The sequence below is a fragment of the Acanthisitta chloris genome, unplaced genomic scaffold (genome assembly GCF_000695815.1).
Source record: "Acanthisitta chloris isolate BGI_N310 unplaced genomic scaffold, ASM69581v1 scaffold43051, whole genome shotgun sequence".
NCBI classification, from domain to species: Eukaryota; Metazoa; Chordata; class Aves; order Passeriformes; family Acanthisittidae; genus Acanthisitta; species Acanthisitta chloris.
In genome coordinates, this window is record NW_008658494.1 from 6,590 (window position 1) to 32,612 (window position 26,023).

Consider the following 26,023-nt stretch of genomic DNA (forward strand, 5'->3'; position numbering starts at 1 on the left):
TGTGTGTGTTTGTATGCATAGATTCTAAAAGTAATTTTCATTAATGAACTTCTTGAAAGACTTTCTTCTCTTTACAATGCTATTCTGGTTTTGGGTTTTTTGCTTGTTGTACAGCTGTTGGTTCAAAGGTTCTTGCATATTGCATAACTTACTGCTAGAAAGGGGGGTGGGGGAAGAAACTCATTGGCAAACTTCCTTCCTTGTTAATTAAGGTGACATTGATTCTAAAAGTAATTTTCATTAATGAACTTCTTGAAAGACTTTCTTCTCTTTACAATGCTATTCTGGTTTTGGGTTTTTTGCTTGTTGTACAGCTGTTGGTTCAAAGGTTCTTGCATATTGCATAACTTACTGCTAGAAAGGGGGGTGGGGGAAGAAACTCATTGGCAAACTTCCTTCCTTGTTAATTAAGGTGACATTGAAAGTCTCTGGTTTAGGACTCAATGGTGCACTCCATGCAGTGCAAGAGTTCAATTCTTATATATCGCATCAGGCTTATTGATACACTCTACTAGTTCTCTCTAAATATGACTTTGTCTTAATTTAGGTTCTACCCATTAGTTACAAAATCTTACTAAAACTGGAGTGCAGTAACAGATATTTTATTTTTTTTGCAAGCCACTGAATTTGCACTTCATGATTTTTACACATTTTAAAGTACAGATGTAATTTTAGAGTGAAACACTTTCCCATAGAGCGAGTATACTATGCTGTCTATAAAACTTAGCTTTCAAATTTGCCTTTCAAATGTGGCTCAGAAGCAAACTGGCATGTAGACTCATTTGCATCCCTCCTTCCTAGACTCCCATTTAAGAGGTGTCATGCGGCAAATTTCATGTCTGGAAGTAAAAAAGTAACCTCTTGGCCTGGCATTTATATTGGGCAGTCCATTTATGCTGACAGTAGGTTTCTGACTTTTTGGGTGCTACAGCAGTGTAAGCAGATAAGTATGTAAAAAGTACAACATGATGCACATCTTGTACCATAGGTAGAATGGTGGTTTGTGTGTATGAGGTTGTCTACCATGGCTTAGGCTGGACATTAGGAAAAGGTTCTTCACCCAGAGGGTGGTTGGGCACTGGAACAGGCTCCCCAGGGCAGTGGTCGCAGCACCAAGCCTGACAGAGTTCAAAAAGCACTTGGACAATGTTCTCAGGCACATGGTGTGATTCTTGGGGACGTCCTGTGCAGGGGCCAGGAGTTTGATGGTCCTGTGGGTCTGGTCCCACTCAGGATATTCTATGATTCTTAAGAGGCAATGGTTTTAAACTAAAAGAATTTCAATTTACACTATATATATAAGAAGTTTTTTGCAGCAAGGGTGGTGAAACACTGGAGCAGGTTGCCCAGAGAGGTGGTAGATGCCTATTCCTGGAAACATTCAAGGCCGGGTTAGACAGGGCTTTAAGCAGCCTGGGTCTGGTCCCACTCAGGATATTCTATGATTCTTAAGAGGCAATGGTTTTAAACTAAAAGAATTTCAATTTACACTATATATATAAGAAGTTTTTTGCAGCAAGGGTGGTGAAACACTGGAGCAGGTTGCCCAGAGAGGTGGTAGATGCCTATTCCTGGAAACATTCAAGGCCGGGTTAGACAGGGCTTTAAGCAGCCTGATCCAGTTGAAGATGTCCCTGCTCATTGCAGGGGGTTTAGACTAGAGGACCTTTAAAGCTCTCTTTCAACCCAAATTATCCTGTGATTCTACTGGAAAATACATGCTTTAAGGAGCAGATCTGAAGGATTTTCTGCGGTCTCTGACTGCTTCTGTAATGGAAACTGGGCTTTCCTTCTCCTTCTGCTTGGGTGTTTTTAACATCTGCTGGTTTTAAAGTTGTTCTTCCAACCCAGGGACTCTAGAAATGGAATTATGTGGAATTATAATGTCTTGAGTGATGCTAGTAACGTAATAGTGCCTTCAGTACTTGTTTTCTTGTTCTGCTAATTCTGGAATTAAATGGCAATTACCATGTATATATGCTGGTGCTATTTTGCCTTGCCAGCGTTGTGTTTTTAGACAGCGTTGGTCACACACATTGACAGTCAGTTTTTTGTCCCCATACAGTAAGCTAGTTCACACTTTGTCTAATGTCTTCGCATAGCGGGAATTGATGTTGGTTACAGCTCTCACAGAAGGCTTTTGTGTAGCGATATCTGAAAGCTGTCTTGTTGGAGCTTTTATCAAGGCTGCTGCAATGAGGCCATTATCCCCACCCGTGGAAAACATAGATATTCGCAGAAATTTTTATAATAATGCTTAGTAAGTGGCATACTGGTACGGAGCGACAATGCTGGAGTGGTACAGAAATAATACCCAGGGTGGCAGCCATGCCGCAGCGGGGCGTTATCTGTGCTCACAGACTGGGGCTGGGGTGGGAAGGGAACCCCACACGCCGCAGACGGAGGGTGGTGATCCGGGGCTATCGCAAGCACAAATAATCCTGGCCGTCAGCTCAGCAGCATAAAGTTTTACTTTTCATGGTAAGAATTTTATTGAGCGGCTCCAAGTAACTCTGATCCAAATTGCTGTATAGTAGTTCTGCACCTCGTACTTTTTGGGGCTTTTTTTTTTTTCAGCTGCGCAGTTATCTGTAGCCTAAAAGTGTCTCTTGGGAGTTATGTAAAACTGCTAGTCGGGTGAGAGGAAGCTGAAACTTCACAACTCTGCTGTAGTACTCTTAAGGACAAACCTCTTGAGCTGGTAGAAAAGACAACTTACTACTTGAGGTGGGGGCAGGGAGGGCTTTAAAAATTTTATTGGCATTTTCACTGGGTATTTCACTGGGTTTATTCTTTTTCTCCTAGGAATTAGGGGTTAGAAAAAGCTTTTCTTTTGCAGAAGACAGTGTCCTGAAAACATCAGCAAGTTGCTCATTTTCTTTCTCTGGTTCTTAATCATAAGAGCTGCCTTGATGATTTTTCCCACCTCAAATTGGCAGTTTATTTATAACATGCTAATGTTCTGCATGCTCGTTGGTATTACTGTTCTGTCGTGCTGAGCTGAGAATTGTTCTCTCGAAAACTGACACTGCGAAGATGACATAAAAGAACATGAGAAATTGCGTATGATGGAGAAAAATTCAGGTGGCTTTTGGTATGACTTTGTTTCACACTTTCTATAAAATCACTTTAATCTCCTTTCTGATTTCTATGGCTAGCCACATTTTTGTTGTTTGCATTTATTTCTGCTTAACAAAGAAAGAAAAATGCAGACCATTGCCTTTTGGCATTCTCATTACCCTTTCATTCTTGCTGGCAAACTTGTCTGTGATCATCTTCCACGCAGTGCCACCAGCTGCCTACTTGGATTGCAGGCAGGGGAGTGAGGAACTTGAAGGGGTGTTTCCCCCTTCCTGCAGGGCCTCTGTGGAAAGGCTCTTCCAGATCTAGGGGTTAGCAGCATCCTTTCCTGTGGCCCTCTGCTTCAGCTGCTCTACAGAAAGATGGTGAAGCGTTCAAAGTCCAGACCATGCAACATGGGGTGTTGCATAGAGAAGTAAAGGGCAAAATAAAAGTGCACCCCATGAGTTTCTGTACTTGGAGCCATGTGCTTTTATATGAGTTTGTGAGAAAGATGGTAAAGAAAGATGTAAGATCATTTGGAGGCCTCCAAGGTTGTCTGCTTGTGGCCTGTTCTCTAAAGATGCTCTTCATGTTGCTGCTGGTCTTGGCGCACTGAAGTCCTTCCCTGTTCTTGTCTTGGTAGCACCATGCTTTGCTAAATATGTGGGAAGTGAATGCAGCAGTAGTGAACAGGTTGCATGCTGTTGGCTAGATATTAAGCTTAGGTACAGCCTTCTGTGGGCAGAAATAAGTTAGTAGTTAGAAAGCATTTTTCATGGTGTGTTTGTTTTTTAGGGGGATAGAAACCCTTTTTGCTGTAAAGGGGAATGTGTAGGGGATTCCAGAGATTGACATGTGTAATTAAAAAAAGAAAAGAGAGAAAAGCAGGCAAATTCCCCTTATTCAGAGCCATATGTTCAGGATACTATCCTTAGTGTGATTTATTTGCTTCAGAATTAGGAAAGAGGGTTGCTAGGAAAAGTAAGACACATTCACTTCTTTCACCTAAAAGAATTTCATAAGAGCAATTATGATCTCTCTCCTTTCTCTCTCTTTCTCAGTCCTAGAGAATAATCAATTTAGCAATAAGTTAGAGCAAGCAAAAATGTGATTATTCTCATCTGCAATGCAGAGACTAAGATGGACTCTCTTTAAGGCCAAAATCAGGTATTTCTGTCTTGAAGAGAATCAGGAGTTATCGAGTTATTATGTTTTCAGTAAGAAAGGATTAAAAATTCAGTCTCTATTTCTCCTTCAGATTTGTATAGTTTTTTGGCGGTTTTGGCTACTCTTTAGCTCTTTCGATGGCCTCAATGCCATTTTGAAAGCATTTCCATACTTCCTTCAAGGTGGGGAGGCAGCACCAGTTGTACCAGACAGGGATTATATCTGGTTTAGTACTTCATTTGAAGTGGAGAAATGTGACTTTTTTAGCTATTTGACAAGCTCAGTTGCCTCAGCATGTGAAGAGCAGTCCCCAAACTCTGCTTGACCAGCAGTGGAGAAGGGAGAAATCTCCTTCAGACCTTGCAGGGAGAAAACTCTAGGCATCTGTGAGGTGCTATAGTATATCTAGTGAAAAATATCAGATACTTGAGCTTGACTATTGACTTGTTGGATGGCGATGCCTTGTTGAAACAGAAAAAGCCAACAGATCCAGGACACTATAAAACTTCTGGAACTTTGCATAACAGTGCAATGATGCAAGAGGGATGGCATAAAGATCCCAGCAAGCGTACTTGCCCACCAGAGCCACCCCAGCTTTTCCATTGGTTGTGCAAGTGTGGCATGCCTAGGAGATTAGGGACAGCCCACCTGCCTGTAATGGTCCTGGACAGTTTGCTTTCCTCCTGAAAAGCTGCTGTCAGATGCTTTGTCTGGATTAATCCCCAAAACCTTTGGTTAATGTTATACAAATCATATGAAAACTAATTTTGCCTTCTGCTGCAAAGAAATGCTGGATGCCTTCTTCAGGTATTGCACTTCTCACTGAATGCCAGAGATGATGTTTTTTGTCCTCTTCGTTACTCTGCCTTCTGTTTTAGTGCCTCTCCCTGACTCTGTGGGCATGAGCCCCAGCATGTAGGAAATGCAGTGTTCTTCCCAGCCACAACCTTGAATTAAGAGTATTCTCTTAATGGGGAAAGGTCTGCTCTACTGAGGAAGAACATGGCATGTAGACTTAATAGGGATATTGGTCTGAACTGAGGTGGGCATACAGGCCAGGGCTGATGCAGCAGCCCACTTACATGGGGGAGATCCTCATGCATGTGTCACCACAAGTCCACCTGTCGATGTAGCTGCACCTCATGTGGGTTAAGACTGGAATTTTTTTGATAGTAATATTGATCAGGGCCATGACTGGGTAGTTTCTTGTTCTTGTGTGTAACTCCATAGATTAGAGAAACTTCAGCTTTCTCTCAGTTTCCTTTGCTTTTAGAGGCAGAGTTGAAACTCTGAATTTCTTAGGGCTGCTTTGACTATCATCACATGGTTGTGGTATCCTGATCTGATTTTTCACTTCAGAAAAACGGTCTAAAACGCAACATGCTTCACTCTGTCCATTTTGCAATGAGTTGATCCTTTTTAAAAAGACGAATTGTTGTGAGGAACTACACTTAGCAGCAGATGCTTGGAGTACTTAAGAGTTTGTGGAGATTGTGCCATCTTCAGACTTGCTTGCTGGGGGAACAAGCTGCTAATCCTGCCACTGGATCAGCCAGCTTCACATAGCATCTTGGCAGTGGTTGAGATTGGACTATCAGTCTCAGTGATGTGAGCTTCACATTGCAAAAGAACTGATGAAGGTTTTGAATAGCCTGGACAAAAAGACAAGATGCATACAGCCTTGGGGTCTGAGGACTGAGCAGGAGGCCTTGTTGGGAGCAGTGGTATGAGGTGTGTGCTGGAGATCCCGAGGAGCTGGGCTTCTGCTTCTCCAGTTTAACTGGCTGCTTGCATCACCACTGGCATGTTGTAATTGTGCCAGTCCTATCACAAAGCATTTTTATCCAGAACACCAATTTCAAGAAAGTGATACCTTTTTTTTCTTTAATGCTCAGCATTAAGATCTTTAAGAAGGCAGGCCGGAGAGGTAATCCAGGTAAAGAACCTTTTGGAGTTGCAATATGGAATTTTTTTGCCTTAATGAGTGAAGGCAGTGGTTTGAGCACATGCTAGTCTTCCTTTCCAGGGCTGCGATACAGCTGAACCACAGTGGAAATCTGGAACTGTAACAACACTGCTTATAGGAAGTTTGACTCCCTGCATTTAACCACAAATGTGGTCAGTCTTAGGAGAGGCAATAACAGGGGGGAAGAAAGGTGGTAGTATTTGATTAGCTTTGTTCTCCTTGTTTTCGGCATTGCCTATGATGGATGCAGCTCTGGCTGTGAGAAAGGAGTGATAATATTACTGACGGATGGTTCCAACTTCTTCCTTGTTGCACTTGAGAGAAGTTCTTTTGGGGTAGATAGAACAAAACTTGCTTTCAACTTGTTAAATTCAGTAGTCCCATTATAACTATATGCTATTATAAAGCAGTTTAGCTGCTTGGTAAACTGTTAGGGTGTTTCTGACGACAGTAACAGAGAGAAGTGGATTAAATACCACGTCAAGATCCTTCAGGTGGTCACTAGCTTCATGTGGGGATTGAAATGCAAAGCAATTCAGTCATGGTGGGTATCTGCGGGAGGTGAGTGAGGCACAGAGATCTTCCCGTTGCTCCTCACCATGATGCCCCGGACCAGCATGTTGGATTCATTCAGCTTGGCAGTATGGGAATGGCTGTTTGCCTTGGACACTAAAATGTCCTTCTGCTTTCTATCTGCGTGTTCTTGGAAATGAAATGTAATCCTTTCATAGTCAGAGTAGGCTTAATTGCCTGATGGGGTAGGAAGGAAAAGATGAACTGGGGACCTCATCTGTGCTACTAGTAGCGCTTCCCACGACTGGGGATTTCCTGTAACCATTCTGGGAGACACTTTGTGGATGTGGTTTCAGTCAGCTTACAGTGATCCAAGTTGGTGCTGCCACAAATAGGGTCATGCTGCCCTCCTTCCCTGCTTTGGTGCCCTCGTACCTCCCTGTGCTTGCCAGACCAGGGAGCTGCTCCAGCTGAAAGCTAACGCTGAGTGAGTGATTAGTTTTCAGCCCAGCGAGCTCCCTGGCCCAGCCAGCGTGTGGTTAGGGTGGTGGGCTGGCAGAGGCTGCCCCCCAGCCATGCCCTCTCCGCACGCACAGGACGCCTTGCTCCGTGTGGCAGCAGACCAAGAGCCTTGCTGTGTGTGTGACCTCAGCATCTCCTAGAAGCCCGTGGAGTTGTGCGTAACGAAAACCTAACAGATGGCTCTGTAAAGAAATAGGCAGCTTTTGTGCCGTTACTCACTGCTTAGGTTACCGAGGGCATGCAGCTGCCAGAGCCTTGCCAGCAGTGCCCAAGGGCTGAAGGGAACTCACACGCTTTCCTCATCTCCTGCTTTCAGCTTTGAAAGGCTCGGAGGCAGTTTAGCGGGTTTGTGAGCACATGGAGAGGTAAATATGGCTGAAAACATTCACAGTTCACAGAGAAAATCCATGTTTGCTTAAACTGAGAATCTGTTCTCTCGGCACTGTTTGCACCGTGCCTCGTACGCTCGGCTTCCAGTCCCTGACTGAGGCTCCCAGATTACCTGTAATTTAATTACAGTCTGGTGGCTGGCATTGAAGTAGGTGAAGATATAAATGTAATTTGTGCCTAGAAGTTATGTATGTAGTGATCTTGCAATACTGAAGCCTTCTTCAAAATCATTGCTATCAGGAAATACCTCCCGAGGAAAGACTGGCTGAGCTGCTTTGTCAGGTACAGTCACTCTGAGCAGGGATTTAATGTGACTGATTGTTAACAGGTGAAAGTAAAGGAGTCATGGTCTTCCACAAAAGGTCAAATTATCCCTGGAGATAGCAATTGGGGTGTCTTTTACAACCAACAGCCACAGCAGCTATAGCCAAGGGTCTTATCTTGCATAGCTTATGAAGGTGGGAAGGCTCGTAGATCCTCTGGTTAGATGACAAAGTTCGTCAAGGAAGGTTGAGTTTCATGACTGCACTCATAGCAAAGTCTCCTTTCTGCCCCTCAAGTGGCATGGTGAAGCCAGCCTGCATGGCAGCCAGAGCACCCAGGGCCCTGCTTATTCCATGCTGCTGCGAAATTCTGTCTTTGTGACCAAAATATGCTGCTGAATTTCAGCTTCGGCTTAAAAGGAGGTGTATCATTGTGGTTGTAAGGAGACCTCCATGTACAAAAGCAACGAGTGCTAACTAACTAACTACTTCTGGAGACAGCCTGTCTAATAGGGCTGCAAAATAAGAGTTATCGCTTTAATCTGTTGCCCAATTTCAAACATACCTATTTTGTTATTGATTGCTTCAGAAAAAAAGGTCTGATGTGTTTATCTCACAGTCTTTACACATGCTGCCCACTGCCAGAAGCCTCAGCTCTCCTCTCAGCAACTGCCAATATTTCCATCTTTCTGCTGGTACTTTCTTTAGCACCACTGCACATTGAAACACGTGCGGGATAGTAAAATGTGAAAGCTATGTAGCATTCCTATTTATTTTGGAAGTCAATGTTTTACACAAGGAGCTCTGTAACTATGCCATATTTACTTTCTTGTATTTAATTCAATAAAATGTATTTACCTGAAGCGGACACGAAATTTCCAGTTTGTGGTGGAAAGCATAGGACCACGCCGCAAAACTCGTTCCAAGTTAGCACAGAGTGCATGAGGGCTTCTTGCCAGTGCAAAGCGTGGGAGGAAAGTCGGGAGTAAGATGACTCTTGCTGCTATCATCAGCAGGCGCCTGTTGAAAGGGTAGAAGTTATGGATGTCAAGGCAAGACAACAGGTTTTTGTGTTTTCTTGAGTTTCATACTTCCAAGACAAACGGGTGACTGGCAAAGCAGGTTTCTTCCAAGACTGTCTTTACTTTAGTTTGGATAAAGACCTGCAGTCTCAGATAGTGAAATGTAGCCTAGTTTTCTTGGGTAATCTTGGCTTTACAGTTTGATTATAGTTTGGAATTAGGGTTGGGAAAACAATTAGTGTGGAAAATGAGGATTTTTTTAGAATCCATCATGCTTAAGGATTTCTAGTAATCTAGCAAGCCTTCAGGCTAGCAGGGGCTTCCCACAGCTGCCCTGAGTTGTCTTACCTTTCCTCGTGCTGCTAAAAGAATGAGGCTGTGCTCCTTCCTATCCATATACTATTGAGAAAGGCCATCATACACAGGCTATTTTTGATCCTATTCCTTTCCATAATTATATGTAGCTTTTATAAATCTGTCTGCATGGAAAGCTCCCGTGTACTTTGGAAGGGCTTATTTGATCTAAATTTAAGGATGTCTCATGTCCAGTTGTGAAACTTGCTATTTCAGTTTGCCCTACCTACAGCTTTTACTAAAACAAGAGGAAAAGGATGAAAAGGAGAGGAGAGACTGAAAAGTGTGTGTGAGAGGAGGGAAAGATGACTCATATGTGGGACTGCATTTGAAAATGAAAAGGATCAAGGTGTACTGATCATAAGAGAGAAAGTTATGGTTTCTGTGAAGAAGGCACAATTAAACCATATGGTCATTTATCTTCTGCACAGGTTAAGGTACATTTGTGGAAGGATCCATGAACCTGAATTGAGTAGATAATTTTGATGAGAGAAGAAATCTATTTAAAGAAAGGAATTTTTAGTGCAGCCTTTAATAGGTGATATTTTAGTGCTAGATTCCACTGGAAGACTTCTCCAGGCTTCTGGAAAATCCCATTTAGTTGTCCATTGCCTACGGGATAGTTCTAATAACTGCATGGTTATGCATCAAGACAGGTAGTAGAGAGGGAAGGAGGGGGAAGGCAGCTGTGCAAGAAGCCAGATGGACTTTCTCTGAACTTTAGGCTGCAATGAAGAGAAATTAAAGCTCATGAATAGACACCCGAGCTTCTGCTTTCAATCTAGGTGTTGTCTCTTTTACCTCTCTGCTAATGTTCTGCTTTTCCAGTCTTGTGCCAGCATCCATAAAAATTCCTGAACTCTTAGAATGGCCAACAGTCTTGAAATAACCTTTTCTGTAGGGTTTAAGTAGTATTCTGTATACAGCACTGCAAAGAATGCTTGTGGTGTTTCCGAAAGTGTTTACCAACAGTATCCAATAGCCAGCTCTTCCCACCTTCAGCCTTCTTTTCCTGCCTTTCAACCTAAAGCTAAAAGGTGACAAAGATATGGGCTGTCCGACATGTGAATGAGGCTGATAGAAAATATGTTTAGTTTTGTACACCATTTTGATTAAAAAAAAGTAACTGTCAATATGGCATTGGATTAAAAATTGGCTAAGTGGCAGGAAAAGAGTCCTTTTGATTGATTCCAGTGAGTATCTGCACTAGTCCAAATACTGTGGACTACTTTCATCATTGTCCCAGAAGTAAACAAAAAAACTGTTACTGATAGTAATTGCCAGCAGAATAGTGAATGATAATGGGGCTCTTACAATCTGCTCTGTAGGCACATTCAAACACACTGTGTCTTTAACACAGCAAAAGGCAAAGTTGTATGCCAGAGAACAGGGAATGTAAGCTATGCCTTATGAAAGAGGGCCTGTATCCTGGAAAGCAGCACTTTCCAGGAGTCTGTAGTGGACAAGCAACTGCACACCAGCTTCCAGCGTAGTGCGGAGGGGCAATGGCACTGAGGCTTGCATCCTGGCATGTACGAAAAAAAGGAAAAAGAGAGGGGATACTTTTGCCTCAGTCAACAGTTTTGGTGCAGCTGATACTTCAAATAACATATGGCAGTCAGTGCTAGTACTTGTAAGGGGGAAAAGCTGAAAATAGAAGATGATGTTAAATAGGACAGCAAACATTATTTGAGGTCTGAAGGTTATGGGTTATAGCTGATGGTTGCACTGCCATCCAAAGAGACCCTGACAGGCTGGAGAAATGGACTGACAGGAACCTCATGAAGTTCAGCAAAAGGAAGTGCAAAGTCTTGCCTCTGGGGAGGAATAACTCTAGGAGCAAACTTGCTGGAAAGCAGCTCTGGAGAAAATTCCCCTGGTAGTCCTGTGACCCAGCAATGCACCATTACATCAGGAGATCACTGATGGCCTCCTGGACTGCATTAGACATTGCATTACCAGTAGGTTGAGGGAGCTGATCCTCCCCTCTGCTCAACCCTGCTGCTGGGTCCAGTTCTGGGCTGCCCATTACAAGAGGAACGTGGACATACCAGAGCAGGTCCTGTGAAGGGTCAGGGAAGGTGGTTAAGACCTCGGAGCATCTGGTTAAGGAGCTCGGAGCTCTTGGTATGATACAGAGAGCATAAAAAGGCCTCTCTTTGTTTCTCATATACGAAGAGAGGCTGAGAGAGCTGAGACTGTTGAGCCTGATGGGAAGAAGGTATATAAACATATGATGGAAGGGAGTGAAGAAGATGGAGCCAAGCTATTCTGAGTGGTGGCCAGTGACAGGATGAAAGACAATGGGCACTAATTGAAATGAAGAAATTCTATTTAAACAGAGTATTTTATAGCAAGGATGATCAGGCGCTGGAATAGGTTAGGAGTCTTAGGATGTGGAATCTACTGCATTGGTGATATTAAAAACCCAACTGAAATTAGCCCTGAGCATCCTGTCCTAGTTTCCCCCTCTTTCTTTGAGCAGCTCCAGATGGACTAGATGATCTCCAGAAATGCTTTCCCACTTCAGCCACTCTGTGAGATGATTCTGGTGTTAAAGGACTTCCTAAGTTGTTGAACTTAAGCATGTTGAGAAGTTACTAAAAGCTGAAACAATGTAAACTCAAAGTTGAAATCAGGTTTATATTTTTTAAGTGAGGGGAAAATAAACATGCGTTAACACCTTCAAGTTATGGCACAATGAATGTTTTGTTCTAATTTCTCTACAGAGTTATTCTCTATAATTTCAGCTCTGGACAGCTTTGAGGTCAGCAAATCCATCTACCTGCTTTTTGGTGGGAGCAACTGTGTTAATGGTTCTTCCTGACAAGTGATTGTTCATTGAACTTTTGTAACAGGTTTCTAAAATTGCATTCCTATCATTGGCTACAATGGCATAGCACCTAGGACCTGCAATATGTAGGAGGTCATATTAGAATGTCATATTCTTCTCTTTGATCAAAGGGCATGTTAGAGAGAAAATGTGAATTCACTTCATTTTAAAATGTCAAACTTAAAGGTAGTATTTTTCTGGAGAAGTCATCTCGAGGTATTTCATTTAGGGAATACATAGTAAAGAAGATGAAGTGGAATGGACAGATTGTGTCTGGTGTGGGTCAGTTTCATATAGATTCAAACCCTTGCTTGACTGATGTGAAATTTTCTGCTTCACGAGAGCCTAAAGGGTTAACTTCTCTAAAATACACTACATAATCTGTGCAGGAACAGCGACTTTAACTTCTTTTTCCTTAAAGATCTATTCCCTGTGCTGACACATCTGTTTTGGATGTTATCTTGTAAATTAGGCTATCACATCAGTTTTGTAGGTTGCCCTGTACATGGTGTGACAGAATTTACCCCAATGTGAAAGAGAAAACTATTTAGTCTGCCAACACACATTCAGTTTTCTTAATGAGCTGTTGTCTTCTTGTCTTGTTTTTATTCCCTCTCTGTCAATGAGAATAAGTAAAACTTCCTATTTGAACTGAATAGTTTATCCTCATTTTGCCAGCACTCCCAGGTTGTTCTGCTCCTTGGCATAGCTGATGGAGTGATAAAATACTGCCAGGGTAGAATGTGCATCACTGCAAAAGCTTGGTGGATTAGTTGTTCTTTGTGACACTACAACATTTAAAACACTATGAACTCTGCTGTCTTTGTGCTATTCCAGCCACATAAGCTGCTGCCAAACTCACCTGTACAGTTAAGAGTACACACAACAGCTGCTGACCTTGACATGGGGAAGGAGGAAATCATCAGTTCTTTAGAGTTTAGCAAGCTAGGCTAGGTGAAAATTACTTTCAGTTTGTAGTCAAAGAAATGTGCTGTGAAGAAACCTTCTGATGGCAGTACCAGCTCCTGAACTAGCGTGGAGGAGGCTGTCAGCCACAGCTGGGGTCTCTAGGTCCTAGCTATTCTGTAATTCTCTCCCTCACACTTCTTACATGCTTTTGTCTGTTTCTGTGACTTTCTGCTGATTTGGAGCCTCCTTTCTGACTGCTTCTAGGAATAGTTCCTTTTGGATATGCAGTGTTTCCTGTTTTTGGGCACATGTTTATTTTTGTTACTCTGAAGCTTGGTATGTGGAGGAGGTTATTGTGTTAAGGATATTTTTATGTGATACTGGTAATTTAAATTTCAAAACTATACTTAATTAACTTGCAAGTGATAAATTGATCTCTTGTGCAAAGTCAGCATTGTAGTCCGTGTTATAGTTACTTGTAAGTGCAGAAATTACTTCCCAGGGTTAATCTGTGTGAACAATGTTGAGACTCCCTTGAAGTGAGCTAACACTCACAGTTTACATAATGTACAGAACTGTCCTGCATTGCAGTAATTGCTTAGGACCCTATGTTATTTCTCATCATCTGACTCTGTAAATGCAAATCATTGCGTCTCATCTGGGTCTGCTTGTCTTCTGAATGTTTCTTATCAACTTTCACAATAACCTTTGGAAACTAGATAATATTTTTATCACCCTAAATGGGTTCAAAGTCCATTTATTACTTTTGGAGAATCTATCTGTATGTTCTTATACTTGTGTGGAACTAGGTTAAGAAAGTACTTCAAAATAAAAGGCTTTCCTACTTCAGATCTGATGTCTCATAACTAATTACATGAATTGAAAAAGTAGTTAGTTGTAAGAACCATCATACTTCAGGCAGTGAATTAAAAATACGGAGTTGAAATTGGCGTTGGGTATTTTTAAGGAAGGATTCACTTCCTTTGGGGACGTGAATACCCAGCACTAATGCTTCTGTGTGCCTGAGTACTTAAAACTTGCTATGTTCCAGTTCGTAGCTCTCTGCTGCTGTTCTGAAATGTTTGCACATGGACCCTTTTTGCTGTTAATTTTTGAAAGAATGTATAAGTTTAGTTAGTTGGTTCCCTGTGAACCACCTGTCAGTAAGTCAAGTGGTGTAGTCCCTTGGCACTGCTCTGGTGTAACTTGGTATGGGTATTTTGTGTGGAGTACAGGAAGGTTTGGGGTGCCAGGGTGGGAAATCTCAAACTGCAGACCTGTGCAGACAAGAAAACTTGCACTCCAGAAACTTCATTGGTGTAATTCCACAGACATTGTCCTTTCTTGTATGTGTCCTGTATCCAAGGAAAACAAAGCTCAGGATGCTGTGGCTTAGGCTAGCAATTTAGTGAGTGAACTTTGTGATGCAAGCCCAATCTTGCATCATTACAGAGCACCTACACTGAGCTAGCACTGGTGTGGCTTTTTAAGTGCTCCTCCTTCTCCTCCCTTTTCACTTTGTGTGAATTCAGTCTTATTAATTACATCTTTCTACAGATGTTTATGACTATATTCTCTATGTTCTGTAGGTGAGGAATAACACTTCTCCTGGTTCCTATGTAGATATATATTCCCAGTATGCTGCTACTGTAATTTTAAACTTGTTTATCTAATACTCCATGGCATTTACTGGAATTTCCTCCAAGGAAATTTACCCTATTCTATTCTCCAGTTTACAGTGTCCTTCCTCCCCCAGTCCCAGGGCTTGTTTGTATACAATTTGGCAGACAACTGATGCTCTTAGAAAGTTTTTCTTTTTTAAGTAGCTGTGCTAATTTCTACACAGAGAGTGAAAACCACTCAGTGGAATTTATCCAATCACCATCTTATTTTGAATTCAGTGACTTTTTTAAAAGAGTACTTTAAAAACTAGTTTTTAAATACAAAAGGCAAAATAAAGTCCGGGATATATTTTGAGACTGACTGCTTTGCGATGCTTTTTCTTTGGGATCAACCTTAAAATAGTGTGGAAGATTTATTTCCCTTGTTCCAGTTCAATTTTAGCCTTGCTAGTCAGGAGGCTGAAAGTGTCCTGAAGGACTGAAACACTGCAAACAGCTCTGCAGCCACATGGAGAAGTGGATGTGGTGCCCTGTCACACACCATGGTAATTTAAGCTATCACTTCCTTATTTGGCTTACTTTGATCTCGATGGGTAATGTAAAAAGTGGATCCATGTCACTGTAATTGTGACATATAATTGCAATACAAAGAAATTACACCAAGAAGTCTCTTACATGGCTGGTCTGTCATCATGTCCTGTCCCCTCTCTGTTCGTGTGCCATCGTGTTCCCCACACTCCCTCACCTGCTTGCCATCAGTTTGAAAGTTCAGTGTCAGGCCTGTTTCATGACTGTCTTGTTTTCTTTGAAGGATGTCTGTGGTGAGAAATTACAAATGTGAACCACAACTGAAAACCCTTGAGCTTTGCTCTGGAGGTAGCAGCCTTGCTGAAGTGGTGTCTTTGAGAATGGGGATAGGCGAATGGCTGGTAGCTTTGGCATCACTTTGTAGGACCAGGCTGGTGTTAGAGCCTGCTAGTGACAGATCTAGCCTTGCCACCATGTGGCCCTGGCCATTCTTCTCAGAGAATGGGAGAGAAAATGTCCTCTTCTGCATCCAGTCACTCCAAAAACCTTGCAGTCAGGATTCCATGCCCCAGATGCTGGTTGGTCTGTCTGTGCTTCTGCATGTGAATCTTGGCTGATTGTTTTTACCTTTTCTGGAGGTTTTGTCTCCAGAACAGCACCAGGCAGGTGCAGCTCAGCCTCTGGCAGCTGTTAGGATGAGGGGAAGCTCCTGCATGGAGCCATTTCAGTACTGCCCAGAGACACATGCACTCCTCACCTTGGGCAGTTTAGCAGTTGAGATGAAAACTGGGTGCAGTTTCCTGAAAATAACTTTTCATATTTCAACATGAAGTGGTAACTGGAGCTTTCAACCTTAGTACAGTGCAAAGTCATTGCTTCCAGTAAGAAGTCATTGTTTCATATTTGGTGGAAAAGTTGCAATAAGAAAGATCTCAGATGATTCATTTCCTATGCAGCATAGGTGTAATTCTCTTGATGTGAGGCCAGAAACGTGGCTTATGCTTTGGTTTATTTCTGTTGTAATGTCCTTCCTCTTCTTGTGCAAAGAAAATATGAAGTACTGCAGCAGAGTAGGAGAGCAAGACAACTTGCACATTTTGGCAGTGGCTACTGTATTGAGTGCAAGTCTGATGGGGCATAGGCAGATCCCATGATATCAGAGTAGACCTATGAGCAGAAAATGGAATAATGTCAAATGGGATTGTCCACTTAACTTGGTGTCTGAGTTACATTAGAGGTGTTGACTGTGAGATACTCTGACCTTCAGACAGGTCAGGTCACACAAGATATCAGGATGCAAATCAAAGGGAGTTAGTACATTAAGATTATAAGCCTCCTGTAAAATGACCTGGTGTAGTCGTAGCAACAAAACACCATTTTTCATTGCTATGTTTCAGTATTTTCTTGGTTTGGTTCAGGTCATTGTGTTTAATTTATAAATGCTTGAAAATATTCTGTTCAGACAGGAGTGAGATGAGAGAAGTGTGAACTGCCACGTTGGGGTGGCATCGATGTACGGTGCCGCTAACATGGGAGTAAACTCTCCGCGCTCAAACTGCTGAGCATGCCTGAAAGCTAATGTATTCCTTTCTGTAGGTGTTTAAAATGGCTTTGTGTGATGTTCTGCTGCAATAACTGGGAGGCACTCATGACACTTGCATTGCTTCTTCCTGCATATTCAACCTGAGAAGGGAAAGCCATCGCTCAGTTCCTCTGGCTTGGGTCCTACTTTCAAATAAGAATTTGCTGCTGAAACTTGGCCACCCACATTTTAGCTTTTTGGAGCTAAATATAAGCCTTACGGTTTGATCTTTCAGTGCTTACAGTTCATGGCTACCTTGACACTTGTGATACTTCTGAGGGAATCATGAAAATGAAAAATCAATAGAAATAGGATGGTTTAATTAGGCCTTGAAAGAAACTTCACCAGGGTAACACTATCAGCCTTCAGCCCTCAGTGTCAAATGGCTAATGAGGAGGGGTTGCAGATGATCAGAACATCATTTAATTTGGTAATTGTGAGAGTTATTATAAATTGTGGGAGTTATTATAAATTATAGACCAAATTAAGACATGCAAACAGGATTTTCTTTTAATATTCATCTACATGAAAAACAAGCAATTTGACTGTATCTGAATTAATAATTTCAATAAAAGAGATAAAGAAGAATTTCCCTCAGTCAAAGCTATAATAAGCTGATACCTGATTAGCTGAAAAATAAGTGTTTAGGAAACAGAAATTGCTATAGTAGGATTTTTGGTCTTTTTTTTAATGCAGTCACTGTTCTCTGAGAAGAAAATTTGGGGCTTTTGTGTTGGAGTAGGTTGATCAAGGTGATTTCTGTAAGCTGTTTTCATTTGCTTTAAAATGCTTTAAATTTTACTTTAAATATGAGTTGCTTGTCACTCAACTAATAATCCTGATGAATAAGTAGCTATTATTTCAGATTCCTTGTGTTAGTTTTACAATGTATTCAATTTTCAAGGCACTATTTTTGTGTATCTTTTTATATTCTTTTACCTCAGTCTAATGAATGAGCTATGTGTAAAACTGAATTTTGAGGTCATGTTTTCATTAAAATGCCATTCCTGGTCTTGTTCCTCTTGTTTCTCTGTATGGGAATGCCTACTTTTGGCAGAGAAGTAATATTTTTGGGAAGAGTTGAGAGGACTTTTAGAACTCCCCTTTTAAGGACATACTTAGTTTGTTGTCTTTTGCTTAGAAGTAGTTTCATTCCCAGTTATTTCTTTATCTTCCTATTATTTTCTTAAAACCCCTCTTAAATGTTTTATGCTGTCAGAACTACCTACTGAAACCAAGGATATGGTGCAAATTACTGGTATCTGTGTGTAGGCCACTGGGGTAGGTATTTCTTCACAGAAAACTGAAATCCTTCTCCCTTCTAGGAATTTGAACAGTGAGGGAGGTAGGTATGAAATGAGGAGCTGTCAGCAGGAGCTCTAATAGTCACCTTGCATCTTTTTGCTGACCTCGGGTGTTTTTTCTGTCAAAAGCTGACCAGCAGAGCTCAGCCTGTTCCTTGCTAAGAGCTCCTCTGCTTTCCTCTCTGCACCTCTCCCCAGTTTTCAGGCTCTCCTGGCGTTAGCAGTCATGTTTGCCATGCCCTCAGCTGGGTGCAGCCCTCTGGCAGGCACTCAGGGCTCTCCACATACCAGGGTTTGTTCATTTGAGTATGTTCTAAATGCACAGCCTGTATCACCTCATTCAGTGGAGATATTTCCTTAGCGTATGAGTACTTCTGTGCATTCACCCCAAGGTGTCTTTTTTTCCTTTGCTTCTTCTCTTTTCTTCCATCCTCATCAAGCTCCAGTTTAATTTACCCTTTCATGTAAGATGTGTGCTTTCTTCTCTGCAGCTCCTAACCTTTGGAACAGCTTTCTAGAGTTCATGCCTCCAGAACCTCAGTTTTTAAGTTGGTTTTTTTTAAAGTGAATGCTTAATTTAGGAATTGTGGAAGAAATCCTGTGGAAAGCATGTGGGAATTAGTAAGGCATCTATGCTATGGCTTCCTCACTGCAGTCAAAATTTATCTGTGCTCCCTGGAAAGGCTTGCATCCCCTCCCCAGTAATATCAGCATTGTGGTGACATACAGAAGAGCTGCCATTTTATCTGCCCCTAGCAATTGTAATATCTTCTAGAGACTACACCAGGCTTAGTCATCATCCCTTGCTTAACTCGCCCAACTTAGTCCTTGCCCTGAGACACCCATAGCTGAGCCCTAAGACATATTTCTCTGACTTGCTGCTTAATTCACTGTCAGCTATCACTTAATATAAACAATTTATTCCTTGCCATGCTTGGTCATTTCCAGCCTTCCTATTTTTCCTTCCTAGTCAATCCTAAATTAGTTTCTTTTTAGCTTCTTATCCCATTATTTTTTTAAATAAGTTATTTATTTTCTGTCTCCATCTCAGCAGGCTTTGTCTCAGGTTACGTTTGCTCTCATTTTGAGTTCAACTTTTGTGTTTTTGTATCTAAATCAGACTGCTGCTCCACTAACAACCTTGAATGTCTGCTAGGGGTGGAGGGGACTTAGATGTGTCTTGGGTCTGGATAGGACCTCCCAGGAGATGGAATGTGCAGAGCCTGAGCAGGCCCAAGAGCTGTGGCACTAGTTTGAAATGGAATTTTGCTCTTCATGTTTGTAAAAAAGATGTACTGACTGCACTTCCCAGTGTTTTTAAATTTAGAGTTTTGAGGTAATAGAATATGCCCAACTCAGATCACTCACTCTTCTGTCAAGTTTTATGTGGTTGCTAAAGCCTAAGGGGTGCAGGAATATTTCAGACAAAGGGTGTTCAGAAGGTAGGACAGGTAATGTAATTTTTTCTTAAGTCTGTCACTTGCAAACAGTGCAACTAACTTGCATCAAGTAGAGAAACACATCTAGCAGGAAAAATTTTGGTGTGCATAGTTTGGCAAAGTTACACTCCAGAGTTTTATCACTGGAAAGAAGGAAAGGACCTTTTACTACTTCTTCCCTCAAACTTAGAAACATAAGCCTTGTAGAAAATCAGTCTTTGGTTGGATGTGGCGCAAGTCTTCAAAAACTGATGCTGTCTGCCCCTCCACAGCACTGTGCTCTGCTGTTTTGACAGTTCTGTGCTGTCTGTTACCTGATGCTTAGGCACTTAAATGTCTGTTATGCTCTTACAAGGTAACACACTGACTTCTGAGTTTTTTTCGTCTAATTGCTGCCAGTTTCTTTCCCCCAGAACCGAAGCTGATTGCTGTGTGACATGAAACTGAAGCAGCTCAAATGCCAAGCTGATGCCCCAAGGGACATGGAGGGGTGTCACACTGCTTCTGCTCAGCAGCTCTCAGTGTACACACATCACCCACAAGGGATAACCTGGCAGAAAACTCAGTTCTGTTTTGGAGGAGGGCTAGATTACTCCTGGTTGTGACCCTTGAACCAGCTTCCTCTGGGAGCTGATGAGGATGCATTGGTCAGGTGCTGCCTGAAGCAGGGAGAGCACAGGGATGGAGGGAGAATGCGGAAGAGCTAGTGTCAGCAACCTGTTAGACCAAAGCAACCATGAAGTCAAAACAGCCCATTAAGGGAAATGGGCTATAATTTTCCATTTGCACCCCTTTTTTCAACTCATGAACACTGCAATTGCTCCTTTTCTACTCTTCTGTAAGCAAACCTACCTCCAACATACTCTTAAAAGTTGATCCCTGAGATTGAGTCTTGTAAAGTGAATTGCATCAGGTCCTGCCTACTTGAAAATACTTAACTGACCCTAGGAGTTTTTAAACTATTTTCCTATAGTGATAGGTGTTCTTATGAAGACATTCTTGTGGGTTTGCCTCTGATGTTAATTGTGTTAGCTATCTGGGTTTCTTTTCCTCTTTAAAAAAAAGGATTGAAGCTTAAAGGGCAAAACTACATAGGAGTCAAGGTGCCACCAGTTTTTAGTGGTCTGCACTGAGCAGTGGATCTGTAGTTATATCTATATCAGGGGCTGCTCATAGTATTGGAAGAGAAACTTCGAGTTAAAACAGTCAATGCCACAATTGTTATGTCTTGACCACAGGGTTAGGTAGGTGTCTGGTTCTGCTCAATGGGATGCTTTCCTGCTACTTCTATGTCTCTTGCTAGATATATGAGTTTGTGGCTTCACCTGTCTTGTGGCCACATGTGTTTTGTGATCCTTTCACAGGCCCCTAAGGACTTCTATTTACTGCATTCAGATGTCATGTCAGTAGAAGTTCTTAGTCCCTCTGCTTTCTATCTTTCCCTGTCATTGGGATGCTTTGTCCTGGCATCCTTTGGCTTGCTACTTCTTAGCAGGTCCCACATACTGTGTCAGATGATTGTGCACTTTATGCTTGATCAAAAAGTACAAATAAAGACAAATAATACTAATTTGTACAAATAGTGCAAGTAATGAATATAATTCTGTAGCAGAAATAAGTTACATAAATCAAGATTTTTTTTTTAAGGGTGGCTGATTCTGCTGAGCACAGATCTTGAGATTTCAGAAGGGAAGCCTGGTATCAGAAAGCACTATGAATAATTTTGGAGATGGGAGAGAGAAGCTGTGAGTCATCCAGGATCTCTAGTGCAAAGAAAAAGGCACTCGAAAAATTTTCAGTCTGTAATTCAGGGAAGAAGTAATTGAGAAGATATGCCACTTCAGTCCTGCATCTGATCAATTATGAAGTTTGTAAAACAGGAAGGGGAAGAGAACACTTGCTGAGTGATGTGTAACATCTGGCCAGAAATTAAACATTCCTCAGGGTTTGCTAAAATTACCTGTCAGTAATCGAGATCTTTTAAAGTCTTGTGAAATATTTTGCTCTGTATCTCTCAGGTTTTCTGTATACTTCATACCCTAAAAAACAACTATCTTGTAGCGCTCCCTCTGGCACTCGGTATTTTTCCAGAAGCCAGTCACCAGTCCTGCACTCCCACAGGTACTGGTGAGACTGACAAGAGCATCTTGTTGGTAACAGCCGCAGCACATGTGGATGGGCTTGTGCTGCTGTGCAGCCAAAGGATGCTGTTTGTGTTCTCCCTGATTACTTGAAGTTCATGTGAGAAACTTATAAGTATTTAACCACAAAAGTTGAAGCAAAATACTGTTGTTTGTGTCTTGGAAACAAGTTGAGACAAAATGTTTTGAAGTGCAGTCCAAACCTAAGTTGCTCTTCTGATGGAGAGAGCTGCAGCAAATCTCTGGATTTTAAATTTTAAGCATTGCCCCTCCTTCTTACACCTGGTTTTGAGATTCTCTTTTATCTTTAATTGTATCCCTTTGGCCTAGTCTTCCCACGCCCTGAATTGTTCCCTTTTCACCCCTCCTTCCTTTTTTCTTATAGTTCTCAGGGTGGAAAAACACTTACTTAAAAAAGTGTGAAATGTATTTCTCCCTGTGGAATAGCTGTAATCTTAATTTAATCCAATTACGTTGGCTAAACGTATTAGCTGGATGCTTTTGTTAACAGCTGACCTTTTCAAAATCTGTATCCTTGGATTACAGAGCTGAGCAGAGGTGTTTCATGACCTTAGAAGCTGCCACTGATGATCTTCTGGAAGTGCAGTGCCTGTGTTGGTTAGAAGGATGCAGTTAGCTCAGTTTTGCTCTGTTGTCAATGAATTTTGTGCCCCTTTGCACAAAATGTGGTGAAGAGTGGCTTGAACGCTCTGCACATGCTGCTACACCGTGGTCTTATATGAGTTTGGTGTGCTTTAACTTGCCTTTTAATAAGTTTGAGGTTTGCAAACTGAGTCCAATACGAAAATGTTAGTTAGCTATCCATAAATAAATGCTTATACATTAATTTGTTTAGAGCCCTGTGTTGGTCACAGACCCAAAGTAAAATGCGTAAGACAAATCCACAATACAGAAATACCTGTCTACAACTCCATAGCAGAATGTATTATTTTGTCTTGGTTGACTGAGGAGCAGAATATTATCCAACCCTTTGGGGCGAGTCTGAAAAACAAGCAAATAAAGTACTCTGAATGACTCTACCTAACTGAAGAAACAACATTGTTCAGAATCAGTTATTTGGCTGTACTTCATTAGACATAAAACTTCTTTTTCTTCTTTTTTCCCCCTTTCTTCCAGGTAATGTTCTTTCTATTGTTAGGATAACAAGTATCCCCAGATTTAATTTCAGTAACCTGAGTGGCATGCAGGGTATAGAATTGTTTCCAAAGATAGTATATTGTGTTTCTGTCTAGGAAGAGAATTCATATTGATGATGGCTTTCACTGCAGTTTCTCTGTGTGTTGCGTAGTTTTACAGTTCCATTAATTATTTTTATTATTCAAGATGTACACAGCTTTCCTTTGAGCTGAATGCAACATTTAACTGATTTTCAGGCATCATCTTTCTAATACTACTTTTGCTCCACCTTGCTTTTATGTAGGCAGCTTTAATGAACATGTGCTAGTTAATGTGAAAAAAACATAATGGTAGTTGTGCTTTCAATAGGGACAAAAAATGTCCAATGCTGCTCTTGATGTCATGTCTTGTATTTTGTTGGTGGAAAAGTTCATAGTAGTGGAAGTTACTGGTCCTCTCAAAGCTGTCATTTCAAATAGCAAAGAAAAACATAACTTGCACTAATACTACCTGTGCACAAGCTTAGATGGATATAAAGAGTTTTTCAAAAGAAATGTAGCTTTGTGGGTGTTTGAGAGATTGTTTGTGTTGGTTTTTCTTAACTGAAATGTTCTCAGCTCGAGGGTGGAAATCTTTCCTAAGTATTTAGGAAGATCTAGACTAGACTGAAATATACCATGCAACTGTCACTCAGCTTTTCAAATTGACAAAAATTCCTGAATTTGCAAATAAAAACTTCATTAACTTAGCCTTTGGGAGTGACATACTTAAGTCTACCTTAGGGTTCCAGTAAATATTCAGATTCCATTGTGATGCTGTGAAAAGTTCACTTCTGTCTGCCTTTCCTTCCTATGGCACTATTATTGCATTTGACAAAGTGAAATACACATCTTAACAATCCACCAATTAAAAAAGATTTGGTTTTTTAACAGGCAAAACGAAGGCTGGAGCTAGGAGAAAGCGGCCACCAGTATCTTGCAGAAGGACTAAAGACTCCAAAGGGGAAAGGAAGAGCTGCAACAAGAAGTCCAGATAGTCCAAAAAGTAAGGGAACTCGTAACAAGCTGTACATCATGGAGTTTTTTATTTTACTCTCTTCAGATGGGAGCTAACCAATAAAGCAGGCTACATTACCTAGCTGAAAGAGTGGATTTATTGCTATCCTCACCTAGATGTGCATTCAAGACACTCAACCCCACAGCCAGGCAATGGACCATTGGACAAGTTTGTAGCATGCAGGGTTTGCTGCAGAGCTGCTGAGGCCACAGAGGCTCCTGGCTGCCAGGTCTGTCCCCCTGCCCACTGGGCAGCCTGTACCCTCTCCACCCAGGGCCTCCTCTTCAGCCAAGGACGTGGCACTTACAAGAGGTAGATGCTGAAGAATGAAGGTATTATGATGAGATCAAATGCACAGTTATTAGGCAAGGCTCATCAGGCCAGCCTCCTCCTTCTCTGCTAGAGTTACAGCAGCTGGTTGCCAGGGCTTCTTTCCCTGGGCAGGGATTTGCAGAGTGGTAGCTGTGCCTCGGCAGAGTTGTATGATAAATGCTCTTTGTGGGCTCCAAGCTGCCTTTTCTTCCTACAATATGACTAGGTAGTTACTGCCACAACCTAGTTGCTATAAGTATTAATTTTTGCACATCTGCATTGCCTCGGGCAGTAAGTTCCTTGCAACAGGAGCTGGGGGTGGTAGCCTTGCTATCTAGTTTGGAGGATTCCAGCAGGAGAATTAGGCTTGCAGAGGGAGGGAAATGGGGAGAAGAGAGTACTGTGGCAGCAGTGGTAGTGATGGGAGAGCAAGAGATGTGAAGGATTCCATGCTTGTTCCCTCCTCATCTGTCTTCTTGTTTCTATTGAGGCAGATAGAAAAAGTGAAATTAACTGAAGATACATACTTAAAGCATAGAAGTTAAACAGCCAGGGTTGTTTTAATTAATTAAACTAAACTTCATTAAGCTAAATGAAGTATTTTAAATCTAAGTTCAGCACTATTTGGTGCATAGGATGCTGCTGCAGTGTTGATAAGGCTGTTCAGAGAACTTAATGCATTATGAGTAGCACATGCCATTTTAGGTGGAGTTCAAGTAGCCTCTTGCCCTTATCACTCTGATCCTCTTACCTTTTCCAAACCCCAAAGGTAAAAAACAACAAACAACCACCCTGCTCTAAATTCACAATGTCACATAAGTGATGTGAATAAGATATAGATTAGATATTAGGAAGAAATTCTTTACTGTGAGATTGGTGAGACACTGGAACAGGTTGCCCAGAGAAGCTGTGGGTGCCCCACCCCTGCAAGTGTTTCAAGGCCAGATTGGATGGGGCTCTGAGCAACCTGGTCTAGTGGAAGGGGTCCCTGCTCATGGCAGGGGGATTGGAACTAGATGATCTCTAAGGTTCCTTACAACCCAAACATTTCTACAAATATTCTTCCATTTCCCTGTGCAGACAAGCCCTGAATCTACCCAAGAAAGAAAGAAGTACAGCTAGCTGGTTCTCTTTGCAAACAGGCAATGTCAAAAAGCCATCATATTCTTCAAAATATTTCAAGGTAGTCTAAAGGTTTACTCTCAGGTAGGATTTCATTTTTGACTGACTTTGCAATTTAATGTGTGACCCGATCCTTGAAAACATGACAAAGACCACCACATCAGCCTAAGATCCATCCTGTAGAATACTGGAAGCTAATGAAGGGTTTGAGATGTACCAGCCCAGCAGACTTGTAATAATGGCTGGCTCACTTCCTTTGACAGAAAGACCTTGAACATTTAGAATTAGAAATCACTGATCCAAGTATTAAAAGTCTTAAAAGCACATCTGTTAGGTATATAGATGCTTCATTTGTGCATGGAAACCATGAGTCGTCCAGTAAGATCCAAGCCATTTGCGGACTTTTAATTTAGAAGGAGTGGATGCTCTCTCCCAGTTTGAGTATTGTAACGTTATGGAGAAATGATGATTATAAATCGTATCTTACTTCAATCTCCTCTAATTCACTTGAGTTTTCTGTAAGCTGTGAAGTCTGACACTGATGGAATCTGTCATTGTGTTCACCCACTGAAGTACACCTAAGTCGTGCTTAATTGCATGTGAAACACTTTCCTTAGGAGAGGGGAAAATCAAACCCTGATGAAAGCTGGCTATCAGCCTGATGAAGGGGAGTCACAGGGGATTTTTTTTGGTATTGCTGCCAGGATAAATAGATACTGAAAATACTATTACAAATTCACATAGTGAAAGCCTAAGTAGAGTACTGCTACATGTATCC

At 41.7% G+C, this 26,023-nt stretch overlaps 1 protein-coding gene across 1 annotated transcript in view; it reads left to right on the plus strand.

Annotated features, from left to right (window-relative positions):
* The first annotated feature begins 2,389 nt into the window (after window positions 1-2,389).
* The window catches only part of E2F3 (E2F transcription factor 3), a 33,233-nt gene continuing 9,599 nt past the window's right edge, over window positions 2,390-26,023 (plus strand). Inside the window, exons 1-2 of the mRNA XM_009085103.1 lie at window positions 2,390-2,481; window positions 23,688-23,799. Of these exons, the coding sequence (XP_009083351.1) occupies window positions 2,479-2,481; window positions 23,688-23,799 (115 nt within the window). The 5' untranslated portion in view covers window positions 2,390-2,478. The remainder of the gene's footprint in view (window positions 2,482-23,687; window positions 23,800-26,023) is intronic.